The sequence below is a fragment of the Melanotaenia boesemani genome, chromosome 14, assembly GCF_017639745.1.
Source record: "Melanotaenia boesemani isolate fMelBoe1 chromosome 14, fMelBoe1.pri, whole genome shotgun sequence".
Classification (NCBI taxonomy): Eukaryota; Metazoa; Chordata; class Actinopteri; order Atheriniformes; family Melanotaeniidae; genus Melanotaenia; species Melanotaenia boesemani.
This window is the reverse complement of record NC_055695.1, coordinates 4,645,215-4,659,172: the sequence shown is the minus strand read 5'-3', so window position 1 is coordinate 4,659,172 and position 13,958 is coordinate 4,645,215. Positions and strand designations below refer to the sequence as shown.

The 13,958-nt window shown below is 40.5% G+C and overlaps 1 protein-coding gene across 3 annotated transcripts in view; it reads right to left on the bottom strand.

Annotated features, from left to right (window-relative positions):
- Window positions 1-13,958, bottom strand: part of phactr1 (phosphatase and actin regulator 1) — a 43,572-nt gene that overhangs the window by 10,469 nt on the left and 19,145 nt on the right. The window contains exons 1-6 of one of the 3 annotated variants that reach the window (XM_042006193.1): window positions 13,284-13,614; window positions 6,710-6,874; window positions 2,795-2,893; window positions 1,154-1,279; window positions 876-1,064; window positions 541-802 (exon numbers count right to left, since the gene is read on the bottom strand). In XM_042006193.1, coding sequence (XP_041862127.1) covers window positions 541-802; window positions 876-1,064; window positions 1,154-1,279; window positions 2,795-2,893; window positions 6,710-6,874; window positions 13,284-13,554 — 1,112 coding nt within the window. In that variant the 5' untranslated portion in view covers window positions 13,555-13,614. Of the gene's footprint in view, window positions 1-540; window positions 803-875; window positions 1,065-1,153; window positions 1,280-2,794; window positions 2,894-6,709; window positions 6,875-13,283; window positions 13,615-13,958 lie in introns of those variants that run through there. The other 2 variants (XM_042006194.1, XM_042006195.1) reach the window with 2 other exon arrangements.

Below are 13,958 nucleotides of genomic sequence, written 5' to 3'. Positions count from 1 at the left end.
GTCACCTGCATAATGTTAACCAATGTTAATATCATGCATTACATCAAAATGAGGAACATCCTGTCTGAGTGATGCAGGGAAACTGTTCCATGCAGCATTTGTTCCTTTCAGATCCCCATTATTGTTCTGTCCCAAAAACTGTTCTGAAAAGCCTCCAGCTGATCCAAAATGCTTCTGAGAGGTTCTGAGAATTATCAGCCACTTTAAGATCTAGCAGTTGCAGAGTAAATATCATGCAATTTCATCTTCACATTCAAAAACAATGCTAAAATTTAAGCATGGCCTCAGAGATTATGCTAAGTTCTGAAATAAACATTGATTCCAGCTATTTTGATGCTGCTGCAGGGTTATTAGGTCTGGCATTACCAGCAACTTCCAAACTACAGGTGAGGCATGATGGCAGCTGTCCAAAACTTAAACAAAGATGATCATGTAGCTAATTTCTAAGTTAATCAAATAAATAAATAATTATTTAATGACCAAGAATATATTTGTTGACCTTTAAAGAGAAACTGAGCCCTGTAGTGGTGTCATTCTCACCTCTCAAATCTCTGCATGGTAAGGGCTAGGGTCTTGTTGAGCTCCTCTATGATTCGGCTGGGCGGATGCAGGGGAACGGGCAGCGTCCCGTACTGCAGCGAGTGCCCTCCCATTGGAGCGTGGCTTGGAGGGGCGGGGCACTTCTGGAAGGTGAGTGAGGAGGGCTCCATACCCCCTGCAGGTACTGAGATCATGAGCTTCTTTGGAGGTAGAGGAGGAGACAACTTAACTGACATACATGGCAACTTCACGGGGGCGCCATCTGTGTGAGAGGGAGGAAATGATGTAATAGTGTGCACACGCAGAAAAATGAGCATGCGCTGAGACAAGCTTACCTGTGATGTGGTTCGGTAACCTGCTGAAAGGTTTGGGTGGTAGAGCGGGAGGTTGTTTGTGTAGCGTTGGAGGTCTGGAGATGGTTGATTCAGTGACATCAGTCGGATATAGTGTAGATGCTTTTGTGGGTGGAGCCGGGCTGGGTTGTTGACATGTGCCATCACTTGACATTTGAAACTCCAGTGGTCCTATGGAAAAATTTAATATAAAAGCAGTGAGAGACTACAATCTATAAAATAAGTGAAGAATTAGCAAGTGCTGAAGCTCTGCTGCCTACCTACAACTGCTGCCGCTCCCTCCATCATCTCAGCACCTTCAGACTCTGAAAGACTGGCGCCTAGCACCGGGGAGCGACCATTCTCCATCTTTACCTCCTCCCGAAGAGCCGGCGATGAGCAATCTACTGAAAGTGTAAATATGTGGAGAGTCAACAAAGAAAGCTAAGATTCAGAACAATTTACAAGAAATACAAAAGTAATTTTGATCATTTAATGCAAATAAACAAGAAAATGTGTCACATTTTTACCTTCTTACATTCAGTGTCAATGTTGCAAGTTGCAACCAAATTAACACTACTACTACTACTACTACTACTACCACTACCACCATAATACTTCTACTACTACCCATCCTCTTTCACTGAATGAGGGGAAAAAAGCACTAATAAATTCCTTAATTCCTGGTAACAAAAATAATGTCGGTTAGGTTAAGCACTCTTTGGCTTCCTTTAATAAAAAACAAAACAAAACAAAAAACACTTCTTTTTTTTTCATTTTTCATGTTTACTTATACTCTGCTATGCTATGCTATGCTATGCTAAGCTATGGCAACTTCTTTAACCAAAGAGCTAAATCATAGAACGTTGTATGCAAGTTGAAATTGAAAAACAAATTGGTAATTTATTCACTTTGAGCTGCTTTTGAAACTATCAGAACATCAGGCTTACGCAGCCAGACTGTCAGGCCACGTTGCTGCTGGTTAGTCTAGCAGCCGGGTGGCTAGTAGACTGGGGGCAGCTAGCGCATCTGAATGGGAGCTGCTAATGGCTGCTCATCCACTCTGCCGACCACGAGCAGGTGCATAAACAGTGAATACATTATCCATATACAATACAGTTCCTCTTGCATTTAACATCTGCTGTTTGGCATGTTTGTGTATTTGCTGTTATAGCAGCCAAAAAAGCTAAAAAGCTAAGATTACCCTAGATTCACATTTTATTAGACTCTCACAATTCATGCACATTAGCTGTAGAGCAGTGGTCCCCAACCCTGGTCCTCGAGGCCCACTATCCTGCAGACATTCAATGTTTCCCTGCTGCAACACACCTGATTTAAATTAAACAGCTCTCTGACAAGCTCTGCACAAGTCTGCTAATGAGCCATTCATTTGAGTCAGGTGTGTTGAAGCAGGAAAACATTGAATGTCTGCAGGACAGTGGGCCTTAAGGAACGGCGTTGGGGATCCCTGATGTAGAGCCTTTAATGTTTCGAGCAGATAATGCAAGTTATCTGCTCACATTTCTGAGACTGTGGGTGGTGCTCAGCAGATTTAAAGTGTCCATACACAGCACTGATGGATGATTTAGCTTTGAATTATATTGTATGGATTTGTTTTGGCTTGTTAACAAGGTTAGTTTTTTTTTATGAGCAATGTGTTGTCTTGGAGTTAGAAAAGTGGAATATTACTATTCAATAATAATAATAATGATAATAATAATAATAATAATAATAATAACTTATCACTCAACATTGCTGCAGACTGGAAGTGTTGAATATTTTAGACATGACAGAAAAAAGCTGTATAAATGCTGAAGAAAGCCTTATGAGAACTAAATTAATGAGATCAAACTACAGTAATTAAATAAACCAGCTAAAGCAATTCAATATCTAACATTTTAGTTTAGCATGTTCTTCATCACCTCTGTTGTGACCTCCATCTTTCTCGTAAACCTCCTTCAGGAGTCCTTTCTTGATGAGCTCTTCTCTGCTCTGGCGAGTGGACATTTTCCTCTCCAACACTGAAAGAACACAAAAATATGCTGATTAAGCTGGTGTTGTAGATGGTGAGAGTGTGACTGCTGGTGAGGAAGGTGAGCTGCAGCAGCTATGTGGCTTTGCTTCCATCGCTGTTGTTTTGTGGCCTGCATTGATCTCCTGGCTTCACCTGCAGCTGGATGACCCTCCGAAAGATACTGTTCAGTCTGCTGTTGCAGTCAAAAAACATATGACTGAGACAAATGAAACCAGTTCAATAAAGTTTTACTAATTATCTTTAAAATGGTTATAATCATCTCATCAAATCAAATCCGGCTCCACTTTTTCTCAACCACCTTCCTGTTTAAAACATTGACTACTTTTTGTTTTTAAAATCTATTCTCAAAAATTCACCAGAAACTGTCAAATTTGATTAAAAAAAAATCAAATATGCACATGTTAAAATATTAACCTTTTATTTGAGACAGACTCAGAAGTGTTTATTGTGTGAACTAAAGAAAGTTTGCACTGAATAACAGTCACAGTTAGACACTTTTATTTAATCTATCTAGACTTCATAAATAATTACTTAAAGGAGAACAATGTTTAGAAAATACATAAATTAATTCAGAGATCATATTTTTTCAATTTTAGCTTGTCTTCATCGGCTCCATGTTAAGTCCAGAATAGAATTGAAATTCTTCTCCTAACATAAAACCATGACCCATTTTATCTTTAATATCTAATAGTTCCAGAGTTTCCCAACAGAGCACTTCGCTCTCAGACTGCCGGTTTATTTGTGGTTCCCAGAGGTTATAAAAGAAGAATGGGAGGCAGAACCTTCAGTTATCAGACCCCTCTCTGTGAAACCAGCTCAGCAGAAACTCTCTCTACTTTTAACTTTAGATTCAAACTTTCCTAGTTAAGGCTGGCTTGATGGACCCCATAGCCACCCACTCAAGTTTCCATAGACTGCTGGAGGCATCCCATGATGCACTGATGTCTAAATTACTTCCCTCTATTTTTCTTTCTTTACTCTTCATTCTCTCTGTGTAAATATATGACGTTGTTACTTGATTCAGATGAATTTTGAGGACAGATTTGATCTGTAGTAAAGAGATATTTTTGTAAGTTGAGGCTTTTATCTAAGGTGGAATCTTTAACTTTTAAGAACTTTGAAAGAGCGACTCACTTTATATGATGGTGATATTTGTATCTGTATCTCACAGCTGCAGTTGGTCCAGAACGCTGCAGCTCATCCTTTAACACAAACAAGAGAGCATGAACATGAACTCTTGTTATAGCTTCCCTTCATTGGCTCTCTGTCTGTTTTAGGATAGAATTAAAAGTTTCACTGTTGAACTATAAGGCTCTTGATAGTGAGGTATCTGTGCATCTGTCCGACCTCTAGCTGCTTTATGTGCCCTCCAGATCATTCAGATCTGTTGATCATCGGTTTTTATGTGTCCCATGTCCGAGGCTGGTAAACAAAGGCGATCGGGCTTCAGATCTGGCTCCTAAACTGTGGAACCAGCTGCCTCTGCACAGAAGTCAGGCTTCAACTCTTGCTGTTTGTAAATCTCATCTTAAAACACATTTATTTTCAATGGCTTTCAATTCAGTATGAGAGTTTAATTTTAATCTTTTAATGCTTTTATTAGTAAGTGTTTCTTTCTAGTTGCGTCTTTACTTTTGATGTACAGCCATTTGGCCATTGGATGTTGCTTTTTAATGTGCTCTGTAAATAACTTCAACTTTTCTTTCTCAGCAGGTATATCTGGCTCAGAGTTATGATGCTTGTTGACCCTTCTTTCCAGTCCTCTCCACCCCCAACCAGTCGCAGCAGATGGCCACCCTTCCTGAGTCTGGTTCTGCTGGAAGTTTGTCCTTCCTGTCAAGGTCAGTTTTTTCCTCTCCACTGTCGCCTGTGCACACTCAGGACTGAAGATTGAATCAAAGAAAAGATTTGATACCAACTGCATTGGTTTCCTTAGCTAATTATTCTATGTAATTGTCTTTTTTTATTGATTTATATGAACCCAGTCTTTATTAATTGGACTAATGTGGATCAGAAAATTGATTTTAATTACTTTGGCCAATCTGGATTTTAACTAAATAAATAAAAATAAGGTACCATCTAATCTTAACATTTTAATATGCAGGTTTTTAGCAAACTTCTATTTGCACATAAAGTTGAGTATTTCTTCCTGTTAAAAACACAAAGAAACTCTTCTGTATTGAACCTTGATCAATCATGTATGCTACAATTATCTAATGCACCTCGACTGTATAATGGCTGGACTCCAGCTAAAACACATGGTGCACACAACATGCAGCAAGCAGAGTGTATATGTCTGTGTGCTATAAGATGAATAATGTGTGTTCTGTGGATGCAGAGGAAGGAGGAAGGTTTCAGTGGGAAAAAATTAAAAAAGCTGCGACAGCTGGGAGAACAGCTTGGCTGTAGGAAGCCTCTCGTCACCCCTCTGCTGTGTTTGTGAGAACAGGATGTAAAACGATTCATCCAGCTGAGAAGCAACAACAGCGGCTGTTTCTGAATGCAAATCAAACCCTTCACAGCTTTGCACCGGGTGAATATTGTAGCTCTGAAGTGGACATATGTAACAGACATTTCCTCACATAGGGAACGCTTCTCTGCACGCAGAGTTAATTCAACCATAAAGAGACATTCCAGTCTCTACTGGAGACAAAATTTTTCATTTTAAGCTAATGTGTTGCTGCCACCAACATTAATTATAGACTCTTTCACTCTTTAATTAACTGCTTCTAGTCTGAATGGTTATACATTGAAATCAAAATTTAAATTGTGTAAATAAGCCTTTTAATTTGCTTCACATCTTAAGCCTGGTACACACAAAATGATTTTTTTAATCTTATGAGATTTTTTATCGAGACCTCACACGTGAAGATAAAAAATATCAGTTTTGATCGAACTGTGTGTGGTCTGCTCCGAAAATGTGATCACATAACAACACACACATGACGATGCCGTCCCGCAACTCATCAACAATCAAGTCCTCCAAACCGGACAAACATCGAAACATAGAGGAAAAAACAGAGCAACAACCGGAAAACACAACACAGCATGGAGGAGGATATATAGGACGAGGAAATGATGGTGGTCATGGGACTGCTGTGAACAGACAAATACAGAACTGAAAAAAATAACAGACTGGAGACGGCGTGAACACAGACTTTATTTACTTCCTTGTTCCCCAGTCAGCTCGCTCGCTGATTGGCTACATTCCGTACCATGTCATCATCCACGCTTTCAGAACGTACGAGTCGTCGGTGTTCCTCAGAAAACGGCTCTGAAATACTGAACGTGTTCAATATTCCCAATTGTCGGCTACGACCCATTTTGGACAAAGATCGTGACAAAAACAGTCCAAAAATCGTTATGTGTGCTTTAGGCTTTAGGTAACATCATGTCTTCATTACTATGTCTTCAAATGTTTTTTTTATTTTTTCTATTCTTAAATTAATTTGTTTCTTTGCTACAGACTTTATCTCTCATATATAACTTATTAGAGTAAATGATGGAATCAAGGTACAGTGCTGTGGTGGTTATGGTCTGCTCAATGTTCTGATGCCCGTCTGGGCTTCGGAGGCCTTCCACAATCACCATCATACAGCAGCAAAGCTGCAGCCTCTATTTCACCCTTTGCTCTGCGGCACAGCCCCTCTGAGCTCCCATTCATCACTGCGTCTGTTGCTAGGTGCAACAGCGAGACATTTATCTGCTGTCAGAGATGTGAGTGAAGTAGATTGCAGAAAGGAACAAGTGCAGAACTGGGAGCTAATGGAAGTGTAGCGTTTACAAGCATTTGGGCTCTCACCGGCAGAGGTCTGCTTGAACTTCTCGCTCTTCTTCTTCCTCCATTTCCAGGGTTTAAACAGACGTCCAAGAGTGGCGAATTTGCTCCGCCGGCGGATGGGAGGTGTGTGTGTGCCTGGTACCAGGGAATCAGAGCGCATTGCGGCCAACCGCTCCACTTCCTCAGCTGGAAGACAGAAAGACAACAACGTGATAAACAAGCAGACAAACAACACCTGATTAAGCTTGATGATGTTTTTTTGTATTTTTGGACGTGACTCGGTTCGAGTGATGCTCTGGAACAATCCTAGCGAGAAAGAGCCTGATGGTTAACCCCTTAACCTCTGACCTGTACAAACACCGAGGTGGAGGCTTTTGAAACACAGCAGAACAATTCTAATAAATGCAGCAATAAAACAACTGATGCACAGAGAAGCTGGGGAGATAAAGGAGATACATTTCAGAGGGGTAAAGTCCTTTCAGAAGTCCACCATAAACTGACAAATTAATTCTAAAATTAAGTCTAATTAATTCTTTTTTTGGAGTTTTTCTTTTGTTGCAGCTGAAAAAGAAATTATTACTTAAGTTTTGCAGTTTATTTTCATGCCAGACATAAAACAATTATACCATTTCGAATTCTTATAATGGAGTTCTTTTATCATCAAGGAAACCAGATGATCACTTGTCTCAGCTTCAAATGTCAGGGGACGTTCTGCCAGTAGAAGGTAGATAATCAAGTCAGGTAAAGCTAATTTGGATTGCCCTTAATCACAGTTTATGTGTTAGGTGGCTCCACCAGCAGAAAGCTTATGTAGCGACTGGGAGGGGCAAAAAGGAAAAAGAAAAATGGAAGTGAAGCCTCAGGATGCACCTGAGAGAGGGAGGTTAAACAGAGAGCAAACGGCAGCGAAAACGAAGTGTAATGAGGAGAGTCTGCAGAGAAATTTCCTTTAACAGAAAAGCAGCCTTGTTCACCCTCCCTCCTCTCACTGCAATTCCCTTCACCCCACAGGGAGCTGCATGAAAGTAATCATGCTGGAGGCCACTCCTTACAGCATGCCCCAGTTTTCCCATTTGCAATGACACCTTTCCCATTACACACAGCATCCTCTGCAGAACAAGAACACGAGGCTGAAGCCAGCAGAGACACATAAGAACAGGGAAGCCCATAATTCAGGAGACAAGAACAGATGAACACACAAATACACCAATAAACGCAGAGCGAGTACGAAATCTCAGGATAATTTAGGAATTTTTGATAAAATAACGGCTTAGAGTTTATATGTTCATGTGTAGTTATAAGTAAATAAATAAGTGGAACAACACAATAATCAGGAATGTTTCATCTGCTTCTTTTTTCCTCCTACATTTTTATCAATGTGACAAAAAAGAGAAAAATAAGCATTATGCATCAAAATTATGAATGAGAAAATAAAATGTTTAAATAACATAAATAGTTTTACTACTGCCTCCAAATGTGTTCCAACACAAAACTAACATCAGGTCCATTTCAAGATGCCATGAAATGTTCAGTCACTATTCCTCCTTTAATTCTAAAGACGTTACGTATCAAGATAAAATTAAACATATTAATGAATAATATGAGGTGATGGTTTTCTGTATTGCATTATCAGTCTCTGAGGAATTTTGCTCCATTCTTCTTTCCAACATTGCTTCAGTTCATTGAGGTTTGCAGCACTGGTTCCCGTGCAGTTCTCTGAAGGTCCCACCACAACATCTCATCCAGGTGGAGGTCTGGACTTTGACTGGATCATGTCAACATCTTGATTCTTTTCTTTTTCAGCCATCCTGTTGTAGATCTGCTGCTGTGTTTGGGATCATTATGGACTCACATCTGACTAGAATACTTTGGTATCCACTCAATGTCTGCAAGGTGTCCAGGTCCTGTAGCTGGAGAGCAAGCCCAGATCATCATCCCTCCACCACCGTCCTTGATTGCTGGTGTTTTTGCTGATATTCTGTACTTGTTTTTTTGTGCATCATGACCAAACATCTCCACATTGGTCTGGTCTGTCTAAAGGACATTGTTCCAAAAGTCTTGTGTTTTGTTTAGATGCAGCTTTGCAAACCTAAGCTGTGCTGCCATCTTCTTTTTAGAGAGAAACACTTACAAACAAGCCACACTGGTTCAGTCTTTTTCTGACTGGACTGTCATGAACTTTAACATTTAACACGCTAACTTCAGAGAATCTGAAATGTACAGTTTCCATTTTTTTTCTCCCCTGCCTGCATTCTGTGTTTTATTTTGTAACCTAACTTTTTTCTAAGGGGGTGGGTCTCTAATCATAGTGTGGATGTATAAAATTTAAACAGTTCATGAGGAAAATATCTTTTACCTAAAGATATATTCATTTTAGCCCTAGAGGCCTTTATGACACAGTTACCAAACATGAAAGAGGTTAGAGACATGGGGGTGACCTGCAGCAAAGGGGTCAAGGCCCGGATTGGAACCTGCGCCAGCTTCATCAACTAGCTGTAGTCTCTTCTTCCCCGTATGTGCAGCATGCTCAACCAACATTATTTGTAGTTTTAATACACGTAAGTAGTTTAATCAACATCATTAATATTTTCCCTGTGGATCTTCCTCCACCTGCAGCTCAAACACTCGGGCTAATTTGGTCTTATTGAGGTTCCTCTCGTTTCCTGACTTCTCATTATTTGCAACACTTCACCGAAAACGAAGGCAGCTTTTTCTGTTTTTCTAGAGTGGCTTATGGTAGCATTCTTCATTTCTTAGACAACTTTGGTGTTCCTGTTGGTCTTGTAAGACCCATTTATGCTGTACACTAAAGACAGATATGGAGTCTTTGTCTGTCTTTATGTGCATAATTTGTTCCAGTTCCATCTCTTGCAAATGAGTAGCCTAACGTAGCTGGCGGAGCAGTACCACTGGGAACTGTGGGGGCAGTGCTGAGCTGTATAACTGACATGTGGCCAGTGAAAGGAAAGAAGAAGAAACAGAAGCCAGGATGTATTTAATAGCTGCACAGACCACAGACATCTATAACGCTGCCTTTTTAAAATTCTCCCTCTGAGAATGCACATCACCATAATCTCCTCCACCTTCGACATGTTTGCTACTGTCTGAAACCGACGTCGAAACTCGTAGGTGAACTCTGAACTCTGCACTGCCCTCTGCTGGATCTATTACCAACAACCATACCAACGTAAATGAGGCATGGAAGTATGAGGGCAGTGACACTGAAACGGACATACTTATTTATGTACATAAAGGGAGCATAAATGAGACAGCCAGGGAGCTGCAGCTGTCAACATACGTTTCACTCTCGTCTTCCTTCTCTTCTTTATTAGGCTCAGACACTGAAGAACTCTTAGATTAGCAGGGAAAGCAGATCGCACCCTCATATGAGCAAATTCCACAAGGGAACATGTTTTACAAGGGAATCCATTTTATGGTCAAATTCAGCGATTTCATCTGCGTTTTCCACAGCGTGGAGATCATAGACCCTACGTCCGCCCATGAGAAGATTGGCAGCCATCTTGGATGTTTTCCAAATTGAACCCTCTTCCCAGATTGATGGGCAGCAACAATTTCTTCTCTAAGATCATTGCTGATGTCTTTCCTCCTTGGCATTGTCGAGCTGGCTTCTACGTAACTCCTACGGAAGCTGTAGGGTGGGCTTAGTTTTCCCACACACTGTTACCGCATTTTTGTTAAATTAAAAATGATACGGTGTAATGAATCGTGTTATTCATCTTAAGTTGTCCCTCTTTATTTTTGTAGGAATTGACATGAAACTTTAGAACTGATGGAAAATATTTTATTAAATTTCAAGCCATCCTGCTAACAGACTCTTAAACAGCCAACCAGACAAGCGTGACTTCCAAAGCTGTGTAGCCGATTACCCAGTCTGATGATGTGTTTGAGACACTGAGAATGCTGAAAGCAGACACAAAACGTTTGCTCAAATTTGTGCTCTTGTTCAAATTAATATTCTTTTATTAGATTAAGAATTTTCTCTTTTTCCTTTACACAGAACCAACAGCTGCTACACAAAGCAGAGCCAAAAATAAATCTGCAGAGGATGTCAGTGATGGAAAAACAAAGCGACTGTAAACCAGTGAGCTGCCACAGACAAGGGGAGATGTCAGCCCCGAGGTGGTCTTGTTGTAAGATGGATGTCAGCTCAGCTCTGCAGCAGCAACCATGGAGAGGCCCTTCGACAACAACACATAACCACTCAGTAGTATAACACCCTGGTGAGAGTGCACGGAAACTTTCACTGCACAAATACACAAAAACAAGCTCCATTTGTTCCAGGACTCTGCTGCAAACATTTCATTACAAAACCCTCAACTCATGCAGATTTCAAGCTGATTAAAGGTTGCTTTTTTCCTCCTTTAATGAACTAGATCACAGCATTCCTGCTCGACTCATTGTTTGTTAAACCCAATAAAGGTGTCCTGTTCTTCCGCACCTCCCTACAGCACAGCCGTGAGTCAGAGGGCTCGGACTCACACTGCAGGGTGACATTCTTTCGGTCTGACCCCGAGTCTGTTACCTCACAGCTGCCTGAAACATTGAGTCACTCAACAGCAACCCAGATCAGATAAACAGGAGTAGAAGCATGAGATGACGCAAGTGCCTGGTTCATTCCTGGTTTTGGATCCCTTGTTTTTATGGCTTTATTGTTGGTAAAAAATCAAGACAGATGTTTTCAGCTGACAGAGCATTTCTTTTTAAGCATCAACAATCTGACCGACTCAGCTGCAAGTGGCTGAAATAACAGAACAGAAAACTAAAAGCAAATTCTTCTTTTGTCGACTGTGATAATGAATGCTACTGGTGTTTTTTTATATATAAATCTGTTTTAATATTCTCTAAATTGTCATACTGATTGTCTAAAAAAATAAATTTTATATTATTTTTCAAACATCAAAGATCAGACAGTTTGACGGCCAGAAAACAGGATTTTAGCAGCAACAAGGTGATTCCTGAAGAGCTGAAAACGGGCCAAATCTCAGCATGGAGGCAGAAACTGGACAAGTGAAGGTAAAAAAGAGGAAGAGTCAGGACTAAAAACAGTCTACAGCAGATTAACTTGATCTGAAAGAAATCCAGCCAAGACCTGGACCAGGTCTGAGATTCCTGAGATAACTTTAGCTGATCCATCTACTGTTGGCCTAAGCTTCATCAGAAACAGTCTCCATGGAAACGTGGCTGTCAAGAAGCCATTTTCAAGGAAGGAAAACAGGGAGAAAAGGCTGAGAAATTACACAAGACACAAGAACTGGACTGAAGTGGCAACAGGTCTGGAGGGATGAATCCTGCCCAGAACTGAACCTCAACAGTTCTGATGGAGGGATGGATCCTTTCCAGAACATTATTGAAGCAGCGTGGGATCATCTGGACAGAGAACGGGACAAAATGCGGAAACATCCAAAGAAGAGCTTTGGAAAGTCCTTCAAGAAGCCTGGAGAACTATTCTGAAAAGAACTTACAGGAAATCTTATCTAACGTGGTTCAGACTGTAATCTAGAATAAAGATGCTCAGACCAAACACTGAATCTAAAACTCCTTAGAGATATAAAATCTCTGTGTTTGTCACATTTCTGTCTAAATTTCCAAAAATCACCCATTTAGTGTTTTCCAAGCACTTTATGGAAATATAAGGTGTGACACAGCAATGTACCATTAAATTAATATTATGATTTCATAAATAAATGAAGATTTAAAAAGGTTTTGCTCAATGATACATCTTAATGAATTGGTTGTAGCTTTCATGCTAAATGTGGAACTGATGTGCAGATGGACAGTAATGATCATGGATAATTGTCTAAATGAATTCACAGATTAGTTGAGCAAATCTCATGAGCTATTGACCAGGGATTTGAGAGTGCAGAAACAAAAAGTCGATAAAATCGACTGGACGATTGATGGAAAGTTAATCAGCGGCATTGTTGATAACCTACTAATAGTTAAAGCCGTAATTAAAGCAGACTTAATTATGAAGAATCAATATCCTAGGATGGTTAGTTGGCAAAACATCCCATTTAAAATTATTTTTCAAAATTGTACACGTGTGTATCAATTTTGTTTATTTTTTATTTTATGGATGGAGTGTTTATTGGTTTATTCAACTGATTTGAGGGGTTCTGTTCCTCCCCCCATTTTTATTTAGTTTACTGTCATGTTGAGCTCCTGCATGTCTTATTTTAAATATTACATATTAAAACACCCTTAAAATAAAAGTAATAAAAATATTTTTCAAAAATTTAATAAAAACCTGTGTATTTGTATTTCTGTAATCATTACTGTAGGCCTGTTCAAAGCTGTAGATGATGAGAAACTTCTGCTTTCAGATCAGGATCTGGGATCTAAAAAGGCACAGAAGGGGGAAGCAACACTGACCATAAAAACTGAATCTCGAATGAGCTGCAACTCCACTAAAATCCTCGAGAAAACATGCTGCAACACCGCGATAATAAAGAAAAACTACAGGACTGAACCAACACTTGATACCAGACAGATCTAAGAGCTGATCCCCCGGCAGGCAGGGAGCGGTCCCCGGCAACCCTGCTCTTCCTCTGGGAGTAAACGGAGGTCCGCTCACCGTCCAGCTGCTCGGCTCCTCTGCAGTTGCTGCAGATGTGTTTGATCTCTTTTCCGATCTGGCTGTGGATCATGAACGGCATGTTGTTGTTGTTGGCGGCGGGCTCGTGTTGCAGCTGATGCCTGGTGGAGCTGCTGCGGGACTTCATCCTGCCCAGGTGGAAGGCTGTCCTCCTTTTCCTCGGCTTCCCTTCCTGCTCGCACGCAGCAGCTGCCGTCCTCGATCCTGACCCGGACCACGAGCCCATCACGTCCCCTCCACAGCCCGCCATGTTTGCGCTGGACCGCAGAGCTGGAGCCTCTCACCCTCCGCTCCGGTGCAGAGGATTTCAAACTCCATGCAACCCCAACAAGTCGGCCATAATAAAAACAACTTCCGGTCACTGTTTACAGAATAAAAGCCTCTAACCATGATTTTTTTCCCCCTCTACTTTTTATTTTTTAAATGCGACATCATATAATAGAAAAAAAAAACTTTTATATTAGCTCATTGTTTTTTTTTTCCATCGTTTTGTTCATGCTTAGCGATGGTCATTCATGTGAACATAGAAAATTAAATAAACCAGAAGTTTTTGCACAAGTTGTGTTTTTAAGGAGCCATCTCACAAACATGTATCACTTACTGACCAGAAATACAGGTCATATTTGTCCTGCATGTATGAAGGTACGTATACTA